Consider the following 15880-nt stretch of genomic DNA (forward strand, 5'->3'; position numbering starts at 1 on the left):
CCATCGAAACGTTTGCAGACCAGCATATAGGCCGATAGAAGACCCAGGGAAGAATGTGCCCGACTGGCTTACTTTTCAGCTTCCCTGTCACTCTCATTTCCTTGTTCTTCCCACGACATTTCGCTAACAATTCGCTTCGGTGAGCGGAATTATTCGCTAGTCTAATACTGCCACCTGCGTCTGAATTAATCGCTCATTCTTCTCGTTGACCTTGCCGAAAACCGCCTCGTGGTTATTTTACCCATTCACCTTAATTTAGATAATTATGGTAATAAGGTGCGGTGCTATTTCAGGATAGCGCTTGAATATCTTTATTTTCAAGGGTATAATTTGGATTTGGCAAGTGGCCTGCATTGAAAGTAAACGTGTGGATTATGTATGAGTAGTATCGAGCTGGAGCACCATTTAACTGTTGTATTGCCTTTCCTGCCGTGCCGAATTAGTCTCGAGACTGGATTTAATCTGAAAATATTTTTCGAGTTACTTTCTGCTGGCGACTTCCGATGTAAATTGCAGGAATTTTCATATTCTGCGAGAGAATTTATTTCCAGTTCCAAGCAACAGTATTGAAGGATGTAGTGCTTTAGTACAGCGATACTCGGGAAATTTGAATTTTTGATTGGTGTTGTCGATAAAAATGACAATATTTCTTTTGAAAATCATGTCGTTAAACATTGTTTGTCGAAATTCGCCATTCGCGTGTGTGCGTTATGACAGGTAGCCGAATAAATATGGTCGTGCAATTTAACATGTTTTCTCAGTCAATGTTCCAATCAGGTTGGCTTTGATAGGTGTGGGTAGATAATATAGAACATCGCACGTTCGGTGAAGAGTTGTATTTCTTTGGGTCGCCTACAGTTCTGACATGCAGAAAATATAAATTCAAGGGTATGATATGGGGGTGTCCTAAGGCTTTACCTAGATTGTAACGCAGTTCTCTGTGGTCGTAGCCCTATGATTTACACACTGTGCCACGACCCTTCCTCTTATTAAACGTATGACATTTTTAATTAAGTTGGTCCGAGAGGTAGGTTGGATATTTCATTTTAACGGAAATTTCTTATTTTCCTCTACTAATTTTTCTTCGTCGACCAAAAATCCACAAAATGTAAAATCATCGTATCTCGATACTAATTTTTCGGCATTGCCTAGGCCTAGTTTTTGGTGACAGCGTCGTGGAGGAGGAAGCCGGTTTGTTACGCTTTGAAGTGGAGTGCAATGTCAGTAGCTCAAAACTTTATCTCGCTCCTGCTATCAAGGAAGTGTATCAAGAGTGCCAATACGCTTCGTGATGGCAGAGGTACTAAAACTCCAAAAGAAACGTCGCGATGGCGGTGGCGAAACAGAAGAATTTACATCTCCTTTTGTTTGTAAGGGAATGTGATTTTGAAATATCTGTTTGCTCATAAGAAGCAAATGGAATAAAACTCAAGCTATATTTATACGTGGGTAAACTCTTCTCGGGATTCCCACCGGGTTAAATTATCCATATTAGTCAAAGTTTCAAGCTCTGACTCGGGGCTCATCCTCAGGGCTGCTGGATGTCTTTTTATTTGTTTAAGGTTGCTAAGTCTCATTGTTGCAATAAATTTAGTTTATTAAGCTGTGAAAAAAAAATAAAAATTATTATGCAAGTACCTTTTTATATGAATTTTTGAAAACAATCCATTTCCTAGTATGACCAGTCACTGCAGACTCCTACATTGCAGGAGCATGTAAAGTGGCTGCATTTTTATTGAAATTCACTGGTCCACTATTGTAAATGTAGTAGTCTTAGTCATAATTTTTTGTTAGATATTTATATGTGTATGAAGAACATTCTGTAAAATTTTCACCTGTTTTCATTTAGTCCCTTTTTAGATATTGATCTGCGCAATTCGACGTTAAAAGGCTTTCGGCAATGTTTGACAAGCTCTAGAAAAAAAGAGAGCATTCTCAGTGCTAAAACCTATATTGCAAGGAGTTTTATAAGTATTCAACTCAGAAATAACATTTTATTAGTGAGTCTCGTTTCCTTCATAAAAATTTATGGCGTTAAAAAGTTAGTATTGACAAATTTTTCCCGAGTTATCACGGAAAGATTTTGGCTGACTGTATTTATGTTAGAATTATTTAAAAAAATGGTTTCCAAAAGCTCTTTTCATGATGAACACACTGATTTTTTAAATAATTTAATATCTTTTAAAATAGCTTCGAAATTAAACTTTTTGCAAACCACGTTTTTCATCAAAATTTTCCCGGCCGCCCTTTTAAAAATGGCTGCCAAAACAAAAGTATGGCTAGTAAATTTTTTTCAAATGCTGTTTTGTGATTACTCGTAGATAAACCAATGATAAAAAAATCAGGACAATTAAAAATGTCGAGCAACAAATTTTATTCATATTGGGTGATTTGAAATGGAATGACCCTGTACCCAGAAAGTATGAATAAAAGTGCTCTCTGTTGTGGCGCACGTGTTGTATTTAAAATCCATTTGCGAAAAATACGAAAATAAAAACCTTAATCCGTGTAAATGTGCCCGGATCTCCCCTAGTTATGGGCTAGATTATAAAATTAATATTTATTGAGACGTAAAATTTACATATTTAGTAGCCTGAAGCTCCTTAAAAATAGGTGTCATATTTGGTTAGGAAAAGCATTCAAAGTCATAAATATCGTTAACATATTTTGAAATGCATACTTTATTGTCAAATCTCAACATTATCTGATTGATTGTCAACACAATTTAACTTCAAATTCAATTTCAGACGCAACAATCTGTATCCACAAAAATTATTTAGAAAGTATTAGCAGTCATCAAATAACATATTTTTATTCTTGTCTCCGTAGTTCTTGCCTTGCCACCATTAAAGATTTTTAGCCTTTAACTAATGATGTTGTTTATTTTTATGCCCATGTAATATTAAACTTATATTCACTTAAATGTAATATTAAACATATCTTTGTTTTCTGTAATGCCCAAATTGGTTCAAAATATTCTATAGAGTTCCATTCTACATAGTTCTGCTCTCTTGTGCACGAAGAGTTACTTATGTATGAATTAGTTTTTAAGGTTTTGAATGTGTATTCTGATGGTAGTAATTTTAATCGCCAATTATCGATGTTAAAAGATCGTCATATTTCGATGATATATTTTCAATATCGCTCCGGCCTAGTTGTCGCCGTCGGCGGCGCACAGGTCTAAGCGGCGCAGCGTGTAGTCGGGGGAGGGGGCGTGGCTGGATCCGCGTGGCGTGGGCCCGCACGTAGGGCCATGAAAGTTGCCGGATCTTCAGGCGGAACATGTGAGTGGGTCACCCAGTGAGTGTGACCGAGACCCATCCTCATTTTTTCACATTTAAATCATATCCTTGACTGACGAACCAAAATTTACGCCCGAGTGGGATGTTGGCGTCATTCATTGTTTGGTTCCGAACTTTCAGTTCACGGTAACCGCAGGGATAATTGAAAGCGCTTCTTTGCTTATCAATGAAAATGTAATTATCGATAGGGATGCGGTTAGTACAAGTAATCGTTTTGGGGGAGTATTGCTCTAAATAGCATTTTGAGTATTCGACCGTTGGGAAACAGGAATGAATGGGAATGAATGAAAAATAGAATATTTGAAATTTGACTAGTGACTTATCTTTGCCAAATAGGTGGGGAGCAAAAGATATTAGGAATTTTATTCGAAGGTGGAAACATAAAAAGAATGCGGAGCAGCTTTCGGCAGTAAAATATCCAAATGGATACGCTCTGGGATATTACGATTTTTAAAGTACACTTTGATGTGGGAAATGGGAAATCCCGTAAGATAATATATGAGGGGAATAATTTTGACCGAAAAAACCGGATATGGTACAATTAGCTGTAAAGGTGTATAGACATTATCATGAGGTGTATATTTAAAGAATCGCGTGATCAATTGATTTCGTTTGGAGTCCCGCATGTGAGAAGGCAATGATATTCTCTCAGCATGGAAATCGCCGCTAAAATGTCGCTTCACAGAACCGGGATTCGAACCCGTATCTCCAAATTGCTGTACTAGTATCCTGCCAGCTTCTCAACTGGCCATCGTCCTGCGAAGTGAATTCAGATATTTCGCAACTACGTAATTTTCAAGTGGGAGGACTTCCAATCTCGGTCAAGGAAAATTATTTCAACGGCTTGCTTCATCAATCGTGAATGGTATCATTGTTCTCTTCATTGCGTATTTGTGTGCGTGCTGTTTTGGCATTAATTCGAGCGATGAATGTGTTTGAACTATTATCGATTTTTCCTATAACTGTTTATCATAATCTAGTTAGCTCGTGTCACAAGGCATATCTAGTCATGAGGTAAATCACTTTTTATCCTATCCCTATTCATCTCCGTTCTCCTCATATCAACCTATTTCTTTCCTCTAACGCTGCCAATCATTTGGTATCTTCCTAGTCCTCGACCCCTTTTGCCTTTTACAATTCTTTCCATCCTTTCATTCACTAAACATTCATTTCTCAAATGATGCCCGATCCTGTTAATTTTTTTTATTTTATAACTTGTATACTCCTCTCTCGTCTCCAAATCTTTCCATTGCCTCCTCATTCCTTAACCTATCATCCCAATCAACTTTTTATTTTCTCCTCACTCTTCTCATCTCTTGGACATTTTATCTTTTTTATCGTCCTCACATTATGTCCAAGTCTCAGCACCGTACAATATGATGCTCCAAACGTATCGCTTCGCAAGCATCTCTCTTAAATCTTGATTAAAATCTCCACATATTGCGCAATTGAAGCCCTGATTCTGATTTTCTTGCGAGTGGATGTTGCAAAAAGTAACGTATCTATAGATGGTTGAAGTTGAAGTGTTGGCTTTGGTAGCTTTTGATGATTTACAGAGAACGTCCGTCTCAAATATTTGCTGAATGGAGTTGTTCTAGTTGAAATTGTAATCAACAAAAAATTAAAATTTTGCGATATATCTTTAAAAATTGTATAGTTCCTTGATTTACTAAAATGTATTTTAAATATCTCGGGCGTTAGCCAAAAAGCGCCCGGTTTTCGGGTAACAAAAGCACCCCGTGAAGAATATATTAAATGGAATCACTCGTAGAGCGACCAGGGTAGACCCTCTCGGCTCAACAGAGTAGAATTCATCAACAAAAGGAAACTTCATGACCCGGACTTAGCCGAGATACGGAGTACCCATATATTTTTCCCCGCATCTTCCATCCGTGCCACTTTCGGCGTCGCGCACCGGGCCACTGATGAAGAACAGGGCCGTAATCCGGCGACAAAAGGCGGATCCGAATGTGGGTGAGCGGCACCCTCCGCGGTTTCCCCGGCCGCAGTAGCCGCGGAGGGACCAGCAGACTCTACGAAGAGATGCTCCTTTGTTTGACCGGCCCTCCTACGCTTCCGGTTTCCTTTCCTCGCGACCTCTTCTCTCTCTCTGCAGCCCCCACCTCCGCCCCCCCAGTCAGGGGCCTTCCCCCGCCGGTGAGGCGGGCAGAATGGGGCCGTCGACGACATCCGTGTTCATCTGGGATATGCCCCCTACCGTCTCTTGCGCCGCTCCGTAATTGCCTCTTCTGCTACCTCCCCTCCCACAGCTACCTCTCGTGCTCTATTTTCTTCGGGTATTGACGGATAAATTTGATAGAGGGAAGGGGGGAGACGATAAGACCTTCATACCCGGAAGTGGCGTCACGAGGTGGGATATTCATATATATACACAGTCAGCTGGCTTACGCGGCTGCGGCGGCGGGGAGAATCAGGTCAGCGGCCTGCCCGCCGTCACACTCGCAGGTGGCTCCCTCCCGGATCCGCGGCGCGGCTCGCCATTGGCCGAGCGCGGAGTGGAGTGGGGTGGCCGCGAGGGGGCGGGGGCCGAGGTCGCGGTCGCCCGCTCCGGCTCTCTTCAGCCGCTCTTCTCATGTCGGATCGCGCGCATGGGGCCATTATGACAGTGACTGGAAAGGTGGGCAAATCTCCGCACTCCCTTCAGTGTGTTCTATAGTTGATGGTCGGTCGCACTCGCTAGAAGACGAGAGATGTTCAAGTGACCCTTTGCCGTGACCTTGTGTGTTTGGTAGTTCGTGTCCAGTGCCTGCTGCTTGTTTCCACCCTCGCTGCGCGTGCCTACTAATTTTTTTGGATCTTAACCATATAAAACATAGTGATATTCTCTCTGAAGCGTATTGGATTGATACCGCAGTATTAGTGATATTCCGTCCGAAACATATTTTTTCCTACCGGATTACAACCGTAATTGCTTTATAAGTTGGGGCCAGGTATCTCTGGTGTTTTCTTCTTTCATCAACTCGCGTGATTTATTTATCAGGGGATTTTTCGGTGTGCGTATCGGACCCTTGTTATTTTGATCGCAACTTAGTGTGTGCAGCCCTTATTTCTTCGTGTTCCCCTAGATTCTCTGTTTTGGTGATATTTCGGAAAGTGTGACGAGTCTCTGAAGCGGCCGTGGTTTGCTCCTCCGCGCTATCTCCCTCAATGTGAGAGTAGGGCGGGCAGGGCTGCGGCGCAAGGGTGGGGGAAGTAGTGCACACATCCGGGAATTGAGCCTTGGCGAGCCGCGAGCTCACTCGCTCCCCACGCCCTTCCCCGCGAGCCATGGTCTTCCGATCGGCGAGCTGCTTACTCTGGCCCTCGGCTTGCATTCCGCCTCACGGTGATTTTCCGTTTGGGTTTCAGAGCTATGTGGATAGCGTGGTTTGCGCGGAGGAGTGTTCTTCGGCCCCGGCCTGCCCCACGGGTGGCGGCGGGGAGGACTCGAGCTACGACTCGGACTGCGAGCATGAGACGGCGCCGGGGGCGGCGTCGGCCTCCCCCGCCGCCTCCGCCCACGGTGGCGTCTCCCGCACCGCCTCCGACACGCTGGGCGCCGAGTTCGCGGAGTACGTGACGGCGCCGGCGGCAGTGACGCCTGACGACGCTCCAGCCGCGTCCTCCTCTCCCTTCAACGCCCGCGTCGAGTTCGGCCTCAAGCTGGGCTACTCGGAGCGGCTGGTGCTCGCGGCCCTCCAGAAGCTCGGCCCCAGTCCCGCGCAGAACGAGCTGCTGGCCGAGCTCATCCGGTTGGGGGCACAGTCGGGGGCGGCGCCATCGTCCCGGGCGGAGGCGCCAGGGAACCCGGGGGCGGGCGTCCCGGCGCCTGCAGCACAACCAGCCGCCTCCCCGCAGCCCCCAGCGGCCGCGTCACCCTCCTCCCCCGGAGGAGACCCCCGCTGTGCGGATGACGCCGACCTAAGCAAGGAGTCGGCGGCCCTCGAGACCTCTTCTCGCCTGCGGCCCATCGTAGTGGATGGGAGCAACGTAGCCATGAGGTGAGACCTTGTTCCTTGAGATCTCCCGCAGGCCGCATGCCTGGTGGATGTTGTCAGTAGCATGTTTGGTGTCGGCTGTTGTGGTACCAAGTGCAAGCCTTGGAGATGAAGCCCTTTTTACTCTGCCGGCATATTCGTTATCGTACATAAGTCCTTAAGTGCTCAACCCTTATTGTACAGGCATCTTTTGTTCTTGTGTTATTATTGTTCTTGAGTTTGAATCCGGGTTGTGTCTTCATTTTAGGATTTCATTTTAGATTGCATGACCTTTAATTGAATTTGTGAGTCCCTTAAGTATCATAGTTGATGGTAGATGTCATTTCATCACACTATCAAGTAATGAGAAGGTTTTCTTTTGTGCTTGGAAGTTGTATTGGAAGTTACCTTGCAGTCTTGAGTTAGGGGAAAGGTCAAATGCTCGTATTTGCCTCCTCACCACTACCCTTTGCAATGGCTTTCATAGATTTTACTTTTAGCTGCTATGCCTATCCTTTACTTCAAGTCTCACCTTCTGCTCCTTAATTGCAAGTTGTAGCCGTGGACAGTGGCAGATCTATGGGGAGGGGAAGGGGGGGGGTGGGGACGAGCACCACTCAATACAGTTAATCTTATTCTTACTGAGTTTTCTGAATACTGAGTGATTATCTCCACTGTCACCTAGTTGTCATTGGAAGACTTTTCTTCCGGGATGATGATGGTTATTATGTCAGAAAGTTCTCTAGCATAACATTAGCATATTTGGAGGTAATAACTTTATGGGGAAGCCCAATAGGAATGCATGAAAATTGACCCCTTGAAAGCTTATCTTTCATCAAAACATTGTGTCACGAATGCACCCTCTGTTGTGTATTTATATCCTTGCATATGCTCTTTGCTTATCATTTAATTTTAATGGACTACTTATTTAATTCTAAATTGCCAGAGCAATATTATTCAAGCATAATCTTATTACTCAGCCTACTGAATGTTATATGGCTACGTTAATATGTATCACTGAGCACTGTAGCCTAACGTTCATTTTTAACTGAATATGTTCTCAGTATGCTATTGGCAATATACCAATTCATGGAGCAATAGCGTATTGAATTGTTAATTGGTGATTCTAATTGTATTGAGGCTATTATTTGCTGTAATTCAATATTTACTCTATGATAAATACACTCATATTGTTGAATTTTATTATTTACTAATAGTGATATTACAGTTGATCGGATAACATATAGATAATATAGATAGATTGATAATAAAAAATTATCTATCAATTTATATTATCTATCTTTTAGTTCTTATAGTGTAAGTAATGGGTTTTAGTTACTCATTCACTGTGAAACATACAGCTTTAAAGGATATAGTCATTGCCTTCTCCACAAAAATAGTCATAATAATCCTTCACTCATTCAATACAGATGTCTTGGAGCAAGGCCTTGTAGTTTTGCCTTAGCACTTCAGTAATGTGTTGTGGCAAGCTTGAATGTAAAAAGCTTTAAACTATTTTTTGTTCTTTGAATCAATGCTAGTGATCTAAATAAAAATTATTTTTTCATTGGTTTTGTTTAATATGTACTATCTCACTGATGTGTTATGCAATGTAATTATGAATAATGTGTGTGTCTTTCATAAATTAATAAATACAATGTATTTTTCACTTTTGCAGTCATGGTAACAAGGAGGTTTTCTCGTGCCGAGGCATAAAACTCTGTGTGGATTGGTTCAAGGCTAGGGGGCACAAGGAGATCACTGTTTTTGTTCCAAAATGGAGGAAAGAAGCTTCCCGTCCATATCATCACATAACAGGTAAGCACTCGGCAGTCTACATTATAGTGGGTGAATAATTTTAGCTTTGAAATGTCATCATAAGCAGGCTTGTGGCCATGTAATAAGTTGCTGTTGTGTGATTGTATGAAGCAGGTTACTAAGTCAGCTTAAGGCATTTATTGCAGATAATCATCTTCTGGATAAACTTAGAAGGGGTTTGAAAGTTGTGTAGTTGCCCATTTCCTCCTGGTATAGCATCTAATTATGTTTGTAATTAGCATTCAATGGTATTCATTATAGTATAATATTTCTTATGGGGACATTTTGGAACATCTACCATGAGGGAGTAGATAGATGGAAAGGAGCAGTTTATTAGTGGATATTTTGGGATATTCTTGTATTGGAAGTTGCAATAGGCAGATTTATTTTGGTGAAAGCGATCATTCTAGGAAACTGAGGTTGTTGAGTGTGACTCCAAAGCTAATTTTTTTCTTATGATGTATCTATATTTATTCTGCTGAGAAAATTTGCTTGAACCAGAATCACTCCTCACTCCTCAGATTTTGTGTGAAGCTATCATGCCTTCAACTGTTTCATTGTAACCCTTGAATATTATTCCTCACCTCACTTGAATGAGAACCTTCGGTTTTTCTCATAGTGGTCTTTAGGTGGGACAAGTGCTCTAAGGATAGGCTTTTCAATCATCTCGATTCCCAGAACCAAACAGGGTTGATCATTACATGCTGTGTTTGAGGTTATCCATTGGTGTGTAGTGATCTCTGGTGTATCAACGAGAAGAAAATTTTTTTGAAGGATTATTGTGCTTGAGCATTCCACTTGGGAGTTGAGTGGTGTTTGGATTAAAAATTCAGTGGAGACCCAGGATGATCTCTTGGACAAAGAGCAGCAAGTCAAAATTTTGGCATCCTTTTTATGAATCATTTGGAAAATGGTTGGTGTTCTTGTTTGCGTATTGAAATGGTTTGCAAAGACCAAAGGGGGAATTGAAGGTATACTCACAGTGCTAATTATTTTTCCGAAGACTCGTATCACCTAAGAGTAACATAAATATTAGTGTGGGCCCTTTTTAGCTAAATAGAATGTGCAATTAACTGTCACTGAGAACAATGGATTAGGATTTTCATCTTACCTCCTTCCCTCGTGATGTTATTCTACTGGATAAGAGAAGGAATTAAGAAATTGAAGTGGACCCAAGGAAAACGCTTGCCACCCAATCCATGATTAAAATGTGTTATCATGTTTGATTATAGATGTTGAAGAGTTTTCATTTTTCCCAGAATCACTATTTGCTAATTTGTGGTGATTTGTGTTATGGCCTAAGTTGTTAATGAATTTCAAATGGATTAACAACCTCCTGAAGGCAAAAAATATTTCAAGACATTTTTGTTGGGAAAATTATGATGTTAATTGTTAAAGATATGATCTTCCGATTCAAGAAAAACTAGGATAAATCAAGTGTCTAGCTGGTTGGTTCAAACAACCTGCCCCATAGCAGAATGTGTTTTATTTTTCTGCAGTGGTTGCTTTTGAGATGATGTGCTTACTTTTAGTGTAGGCAAGTTAATTATTGTAGCATAATATCTTTCTCAATCACTTGTTTTTGTATTGTGACAGTTTTTTGTCATTGCTTTATATGCGGCACTGAGGCAACTTGCCAGCTTAAAATTTAACTTTGGAATTTGTAATGTTGAAATGTTTGGGATCATCTATGCATCTTTATTGTTCTTAATAATACTAAGGTTTTAGACAACCAGTAGATTTTAATTATTTATAATTTATGTGCATTTTGGGTGAAATTTGTCTGACGATGCTTATGACCCCTTATTTGTTTCTTTCAGACCAAGAGATTTTGAATGAACTTGAGCGTGAAAGGCTATTGGTCTTCACTCCTTCCCGGCTGGTAGGAGGCAAAAGAATGGTCTGTTATGATGATCGTTACATACTTAAGCTGGCAGCTGAAATCGATGGCATTGTTGTTTCTAATGACAACTACCGGGATTTAGCACAAGAAAACCCCGAGTTCAGAAAAGTTGTCGAGGAACGCATCCTGATGTATTCCTTTGTAAATGATAGGTGAGAACCCATTCATTAATCATAATTTATGATAATAAATGGTGCTTTGCCATCACTCTAATGGTACCACATTTTTGCCCTGGCTTGTTATATGCATGGATGTAGCTTGTGGTCCCCCTTCCCCAGAATGCTCATGGCGGGTGCAATTTATTGTGTTAGCCCCACTTAACTCAGGGGTGGTAATTTGCTTGATAATCCTGGAGTTGCAGTTAGTTAAGTCCCGCCAGAGGGGTTTGCTCACTTCTCAAGACATGGGTATGTTTAAATTTCTTCTGGTTCGTTTCCTGGAAAACCTAAACACAGGTTAAGCCTTCTGGTATTCCAGGGGCAAAACGGGCCAAGGACAGATTTGTCAGATAGCATAAAAAAAGTCAGTAACTCGTATATGCTAACACTATAGTCCTGTTGTGGTCCCATGGCTGCCTCCAGCCAAATGCCCTGGCTACAACCATGGTTATACATATGGTGAAGAAGGGCTTTTTTGCTGGTTGTCTACAGTCATAGATGAGATAGGACCTTGAAAATGTCCATAATTCAGAACTGTAATGACACTAAATTGCTGCAGCTTGATCTGCACTGGCTGCCTTACCTCATATATACCTGAGTGTGATTGAAAGTCTCTTTTTTGCCATTTCAATACCAACATGTATTATAAATGAAGTTTTCTGTGCTGTTTTTCTTTCTGGCAAATGTTGACAAAGATTTTAATTTAATTTTTAGTAACCATGAATATTGCCACTGGAATCAGGGACTGAATGTATTTAGAAGCCTGTTTTTTTTATTTTTGACATTATTGTCTAATTTGTATTTATAAAGGCAAATAAGTCTTTATTAACTTTTGATAGAAGTGGAAGTTTTGTATGTCTTAATGTCTATATCGCATTTATTTTTACCAGTGATCTTACAATTGCTAATAATTATGTACTTTGCATTCTTAGGTTTATGCCTCCAGATGATCCCTTGGGTCGCTCTGGTCCCACTCTGGATAACTTCCTCTGCTATCAACCTGCAAAGCGGCTGGAAAATCCTCCTCCATGCCCATATGGAAAAAAGTGCACATATGGAAATAAGTGTCGATTTCACCATCCTGAGAGAGGGCCTCTGCCCCATAAATCTGTCACAGAGCGGCTATTGGAGCATGCACAGAAGCAGTTGCAAGAAGTTAAGGCCAGGGCTTCAATGGGAGGAGCAGGTAAGAAGGATTATCTTTTAGAGCAGCTGGAATTGAAATTTCCTTTTTGAAAAACCATATGCTATTGGTAAATTCCAAAAGAGGTGTTCTGTGTATGCCAAGATAAGCTGCTGTCTATCTAATGAGATAGTTTTCTTTGGTAGTGCTGATGAGCTCTTTTTGTTTACATTGTCATGTCCAGTTAAATTTTTTCTGGTGTTAAAAATGTTTTACATGAGTTCAAACACAATATCCTCCTCACCAGCAGTTACTCGAAAGACTTATCTTGAAATTTTGTGGTACTCTTCTATTTTTCAGTGCAGCTCAGATCATTCCTGTGAACATGTTAATTTTAAGGCCTTGACTGAACATGTTTTGAATCCTTGGCTCTACAAATTACTGACCATACTCTAATTTATGGTTGTTTACTGTACATGACTAAATTTCAATGTCCTTGTCAGTGGAGCACTGACTGTTTTTCTACTTAGCTGGCAATCTTATTAATTATATAAATGTTTTTTTCCCTCCATATCACGATTGGATTAATTAATTTTCTCATGGTCAGAGGAACAGTGATCATATATACAATAGATTTCTGCCATTTTTATAATCATGTCTGTCCAAATTTTTTGGTAAACCTATCAGATTGATTTTATAATGAAAAAGCAGTTCCAAGCTTGGTTTTCAATGAGGCTGGTATCCTTCCAGATTTCTCCCATGTTCTCTGTTTCCCTAAAGATGTTTTATATGCCATCTTGCTGTGCCCTAAGGCCAGCAAATTGCTGTGGAAAAACTATGAACTTAGGCAAACCTGGAAGGATATTTATCTCGACCATCCTCTGTTTGGACACCTATGGTGAATTTTTTTTATTTAATAGGAATGAAACATTTCAATTTTACAGGTGGTGACCATATAAAAGGGAAGTCATTGAGTCTTCCCCTCCAACCTGTGAGTACAGAACCAGAATCACTCGGATCAAAACGGATGAGCCGCAAAACTCCATTGAGCCGTACACGATCAACTGTGCTGAACTCAGGGCCACCCATGGGATCGACGAAGGAGAGTGAAAACCTCCAATCTCAATTATCTCGGAGTACTGGTTTAAGTTTGCCCAACTGTGGTGCTATTGACAAGCCTGGTGCAGAGAATGGGCGCTTGACATCCTCCCATAAGCACAATAACATAGCACCAAATCCACAGGAAGTGCAGGCATTTGCAAGCTATCATTCCCCCTCTCCTGGCTTTAATCCTCTTCACCACCATAGCCAGGTTCATCCTCTCCACTGTCGGCAACAGCAGTGGGGTCAGTTGGTCAGCTCTGAGCCAAGTAACTCTGCCCCTTGGCCCCCGGCCAATCTCTCGTACGGAGAGCGTGTGAACAGTGGGGAAAGACTTTCTGAAGCTGAGAGGGGTGGGGAGGAAGTTAATCTACACAGGAAGCTTCAAAGGCAACTTACCCTAAATCCAAACTGTGATCCGCGGCTGTTCCAGTTGCAGGGTTATGTGCCATCGCGTGACCACCGCCCTTTGTCAAGGCACGCAAGTGGTGAGGCCCATTACCCCTCGTCCCCCATACACCAAACATCTGCGCATCAAAATGTGACTCGGATCGCCTCTGCACCGGACTCATTCCAGAGGTGGCCACCTGTTGGTGCGTCGCGATCCCACGGGCAGCAGGGTCCACCCCTACACCCACCCCCAGCCTCCCTCTCCCGGCGGCATGTGCACACGCAGCAGCGTCTGAGCAGCACCTCGGACCCACAGCTTAATCTCGGGGGAGAAGGAGAGACGAGTCTCGGTGGGGATCCATTTGAGGGTGGACCATGGTTCCCATACACATCGGAACCCCCTCCTAGTATCTGGTCCCCAAATGTGATGCAGTCACCCATTTCTGGGGTCATGCCCCCCTTGCCCCATCCTTCTTATTCATCTGATGGCTCGGAAGAGTCTCGACGGAGGTTACACTATCACCTCTCATCCATTTTTCCCGAGGACCATGTTAAAATGGCTATGGATCTGTTTCCAGATGAAACTAATCCTCAAAAGATATGTGCCGCTATCCTTTCCATGTTTCCCAAGTCATAGTTAGGGAAATGTGAAGATTTATATAACCACCTTGGATGAAATTTCCAAGCCAGCTTATCAAGGATGTCTTGGATATCACTGAGTTGGCTAAATGAGTTGGTTTTAGTCGTGCTTGCATAGGTTAAATTAACCATTCGACTGATGTGAATATGCAAATGTGATAAATTAAAATCCTTGCACTCGTTATTAGACTATAAAGTTGTATAGTTTAATATGCATTCCTTGTAAATTGTTGCCATTGACAATACTATGTATTGCTGGACCTTTGGGAAGCTCTCCTGTGATTCTGGAAGGAAAACTAGTAAGTTTTTCCCTCAGAAGTGTGTAACAAGAGCATGTAAATATTGTGGTTGTCAAATGACTGACCCTATGAAGCCATTTTCACTGAATTGCACATTTGGGCATCTTTCCAAGCCCATGCATTTGATACTCAATGGACATTGATTGCTTCTTGGCAAAAAGTACCAAGTTGTGAGTACACATTTTGTCAAGCACTCCATGGACAAAATGAGTGTGGTGAGAGAAAAAAGCAAATTTCTGGAAATAAATATTTTATCTTTGATTATGTTATCAATGTGCAATATATGAAATATATATATTATTACCTATATATTTTACCTTTCTGGTTTTTGTTACTCAATCATTGGTTATGACAATAATTGTTTTCCAATTGTTGTAAATCATTTGCATAATTCATGTTGTGGAATATAGCTAATTAGAAGAAGAAAATGGCTTCTTTATCCCCATCAACACTGACCAATAAATATGTTAAAGGTTTTAATTTACTTGGTTTCTTTCTTCCCTTCAAATTACACTTGGTTGCTTATTTTGGCAAGTCCATTATGATTTACGAGTAAGCTTAATTTCTAAATTTCCACCATTCCTTCCTCAGAAGTGGATTTGCTACTAAAAGGCGTGTTCTATAAATGGTTCGTCTGTGTAATTGCAGATCCAAAATGTAGACTTAGGGAAGGAGTCTGAAAAAAGTTAGATGGACAGAAAGGGGAAGGATTGCCGAAGTACTAATATTTGAGCCATTCAAATGGGGTGGTTGGCTGCGAGTGGAAGCTAGTCCCTGACACCGTTGCAGGGGAGTGGTGCCTTTTAAACCTTTTTCCACATTTTCTGAGGTGTTATGGCAAAAGTGCAATGGAATTCACAATTCGTCATATATTTTGAAAGATAGTGGGCGACCACTATCAAATGGTCTCGTTAAAGTAAGCATTCAAAAAAATCCTCAAATTAAAATTTTAACATGCGATTAGTTTTTTTATGTTTCCCATTAGCACCGACTTCAGTGGAAACCTACAAGGCTTTTTCCTGAGTTTTAAGTACATTGATATGTATTTGAGGATAAGGAGTTGGGATAGATATTTATTAAAACAAATCAAGGTCTTAATTACAACCAGGGATGGCAATTGAAACAAAATGAAAATGTATCATTTCGACCCAAAGGGAAACGAAAATACAT

General features: G+C 41.4%; 1 protein-coding gene across 1 annotated transcript; it reads left to right on the forward strand.

Annotated features, from left to right (window-relative positions):
• Positions 1-5748: 5748 nt before the first annotated feature.
• LOC124170994 (endoribonuclease ZC3H12A-like) lies at positions 5749-15190 on the forward strand. Its single transcript, XM_046550106.1, has 6 exons — positions 5749-5940; positions 6672-7303; positions 8958-9097; positions 10918-11152; positions 12091-12344; positions 13226-15190. Exons 1-6 carry the CDS (start codon positions 5896-5898, stop codon positions 14407-14409), a joined length of 2490 nt encoding a protein of 829 aa, XP_046406062.1. The 5' UTR covers positions 5749-5895; the 3' UTR covers positions 14410-15190.
• The last annotated feature ends 690 nt before the right edge of the window (positions 15191-15880 follow it).

The sequence above is a fragment of the Ischnura elegans genome, chromosome X, assembly GCF_921293095.1.
Source record: "Ischnura elegans chromosome X, ioIscEleg1.1, whole genome shotgun sequence".
In the NCBI taxonomy this organism is placed as follows: Eukaryota; Metazoa; Arthropoda; class Insecta; order Odonata; family Coenagrionidae; genus Ischnura; species Ischnura elegans.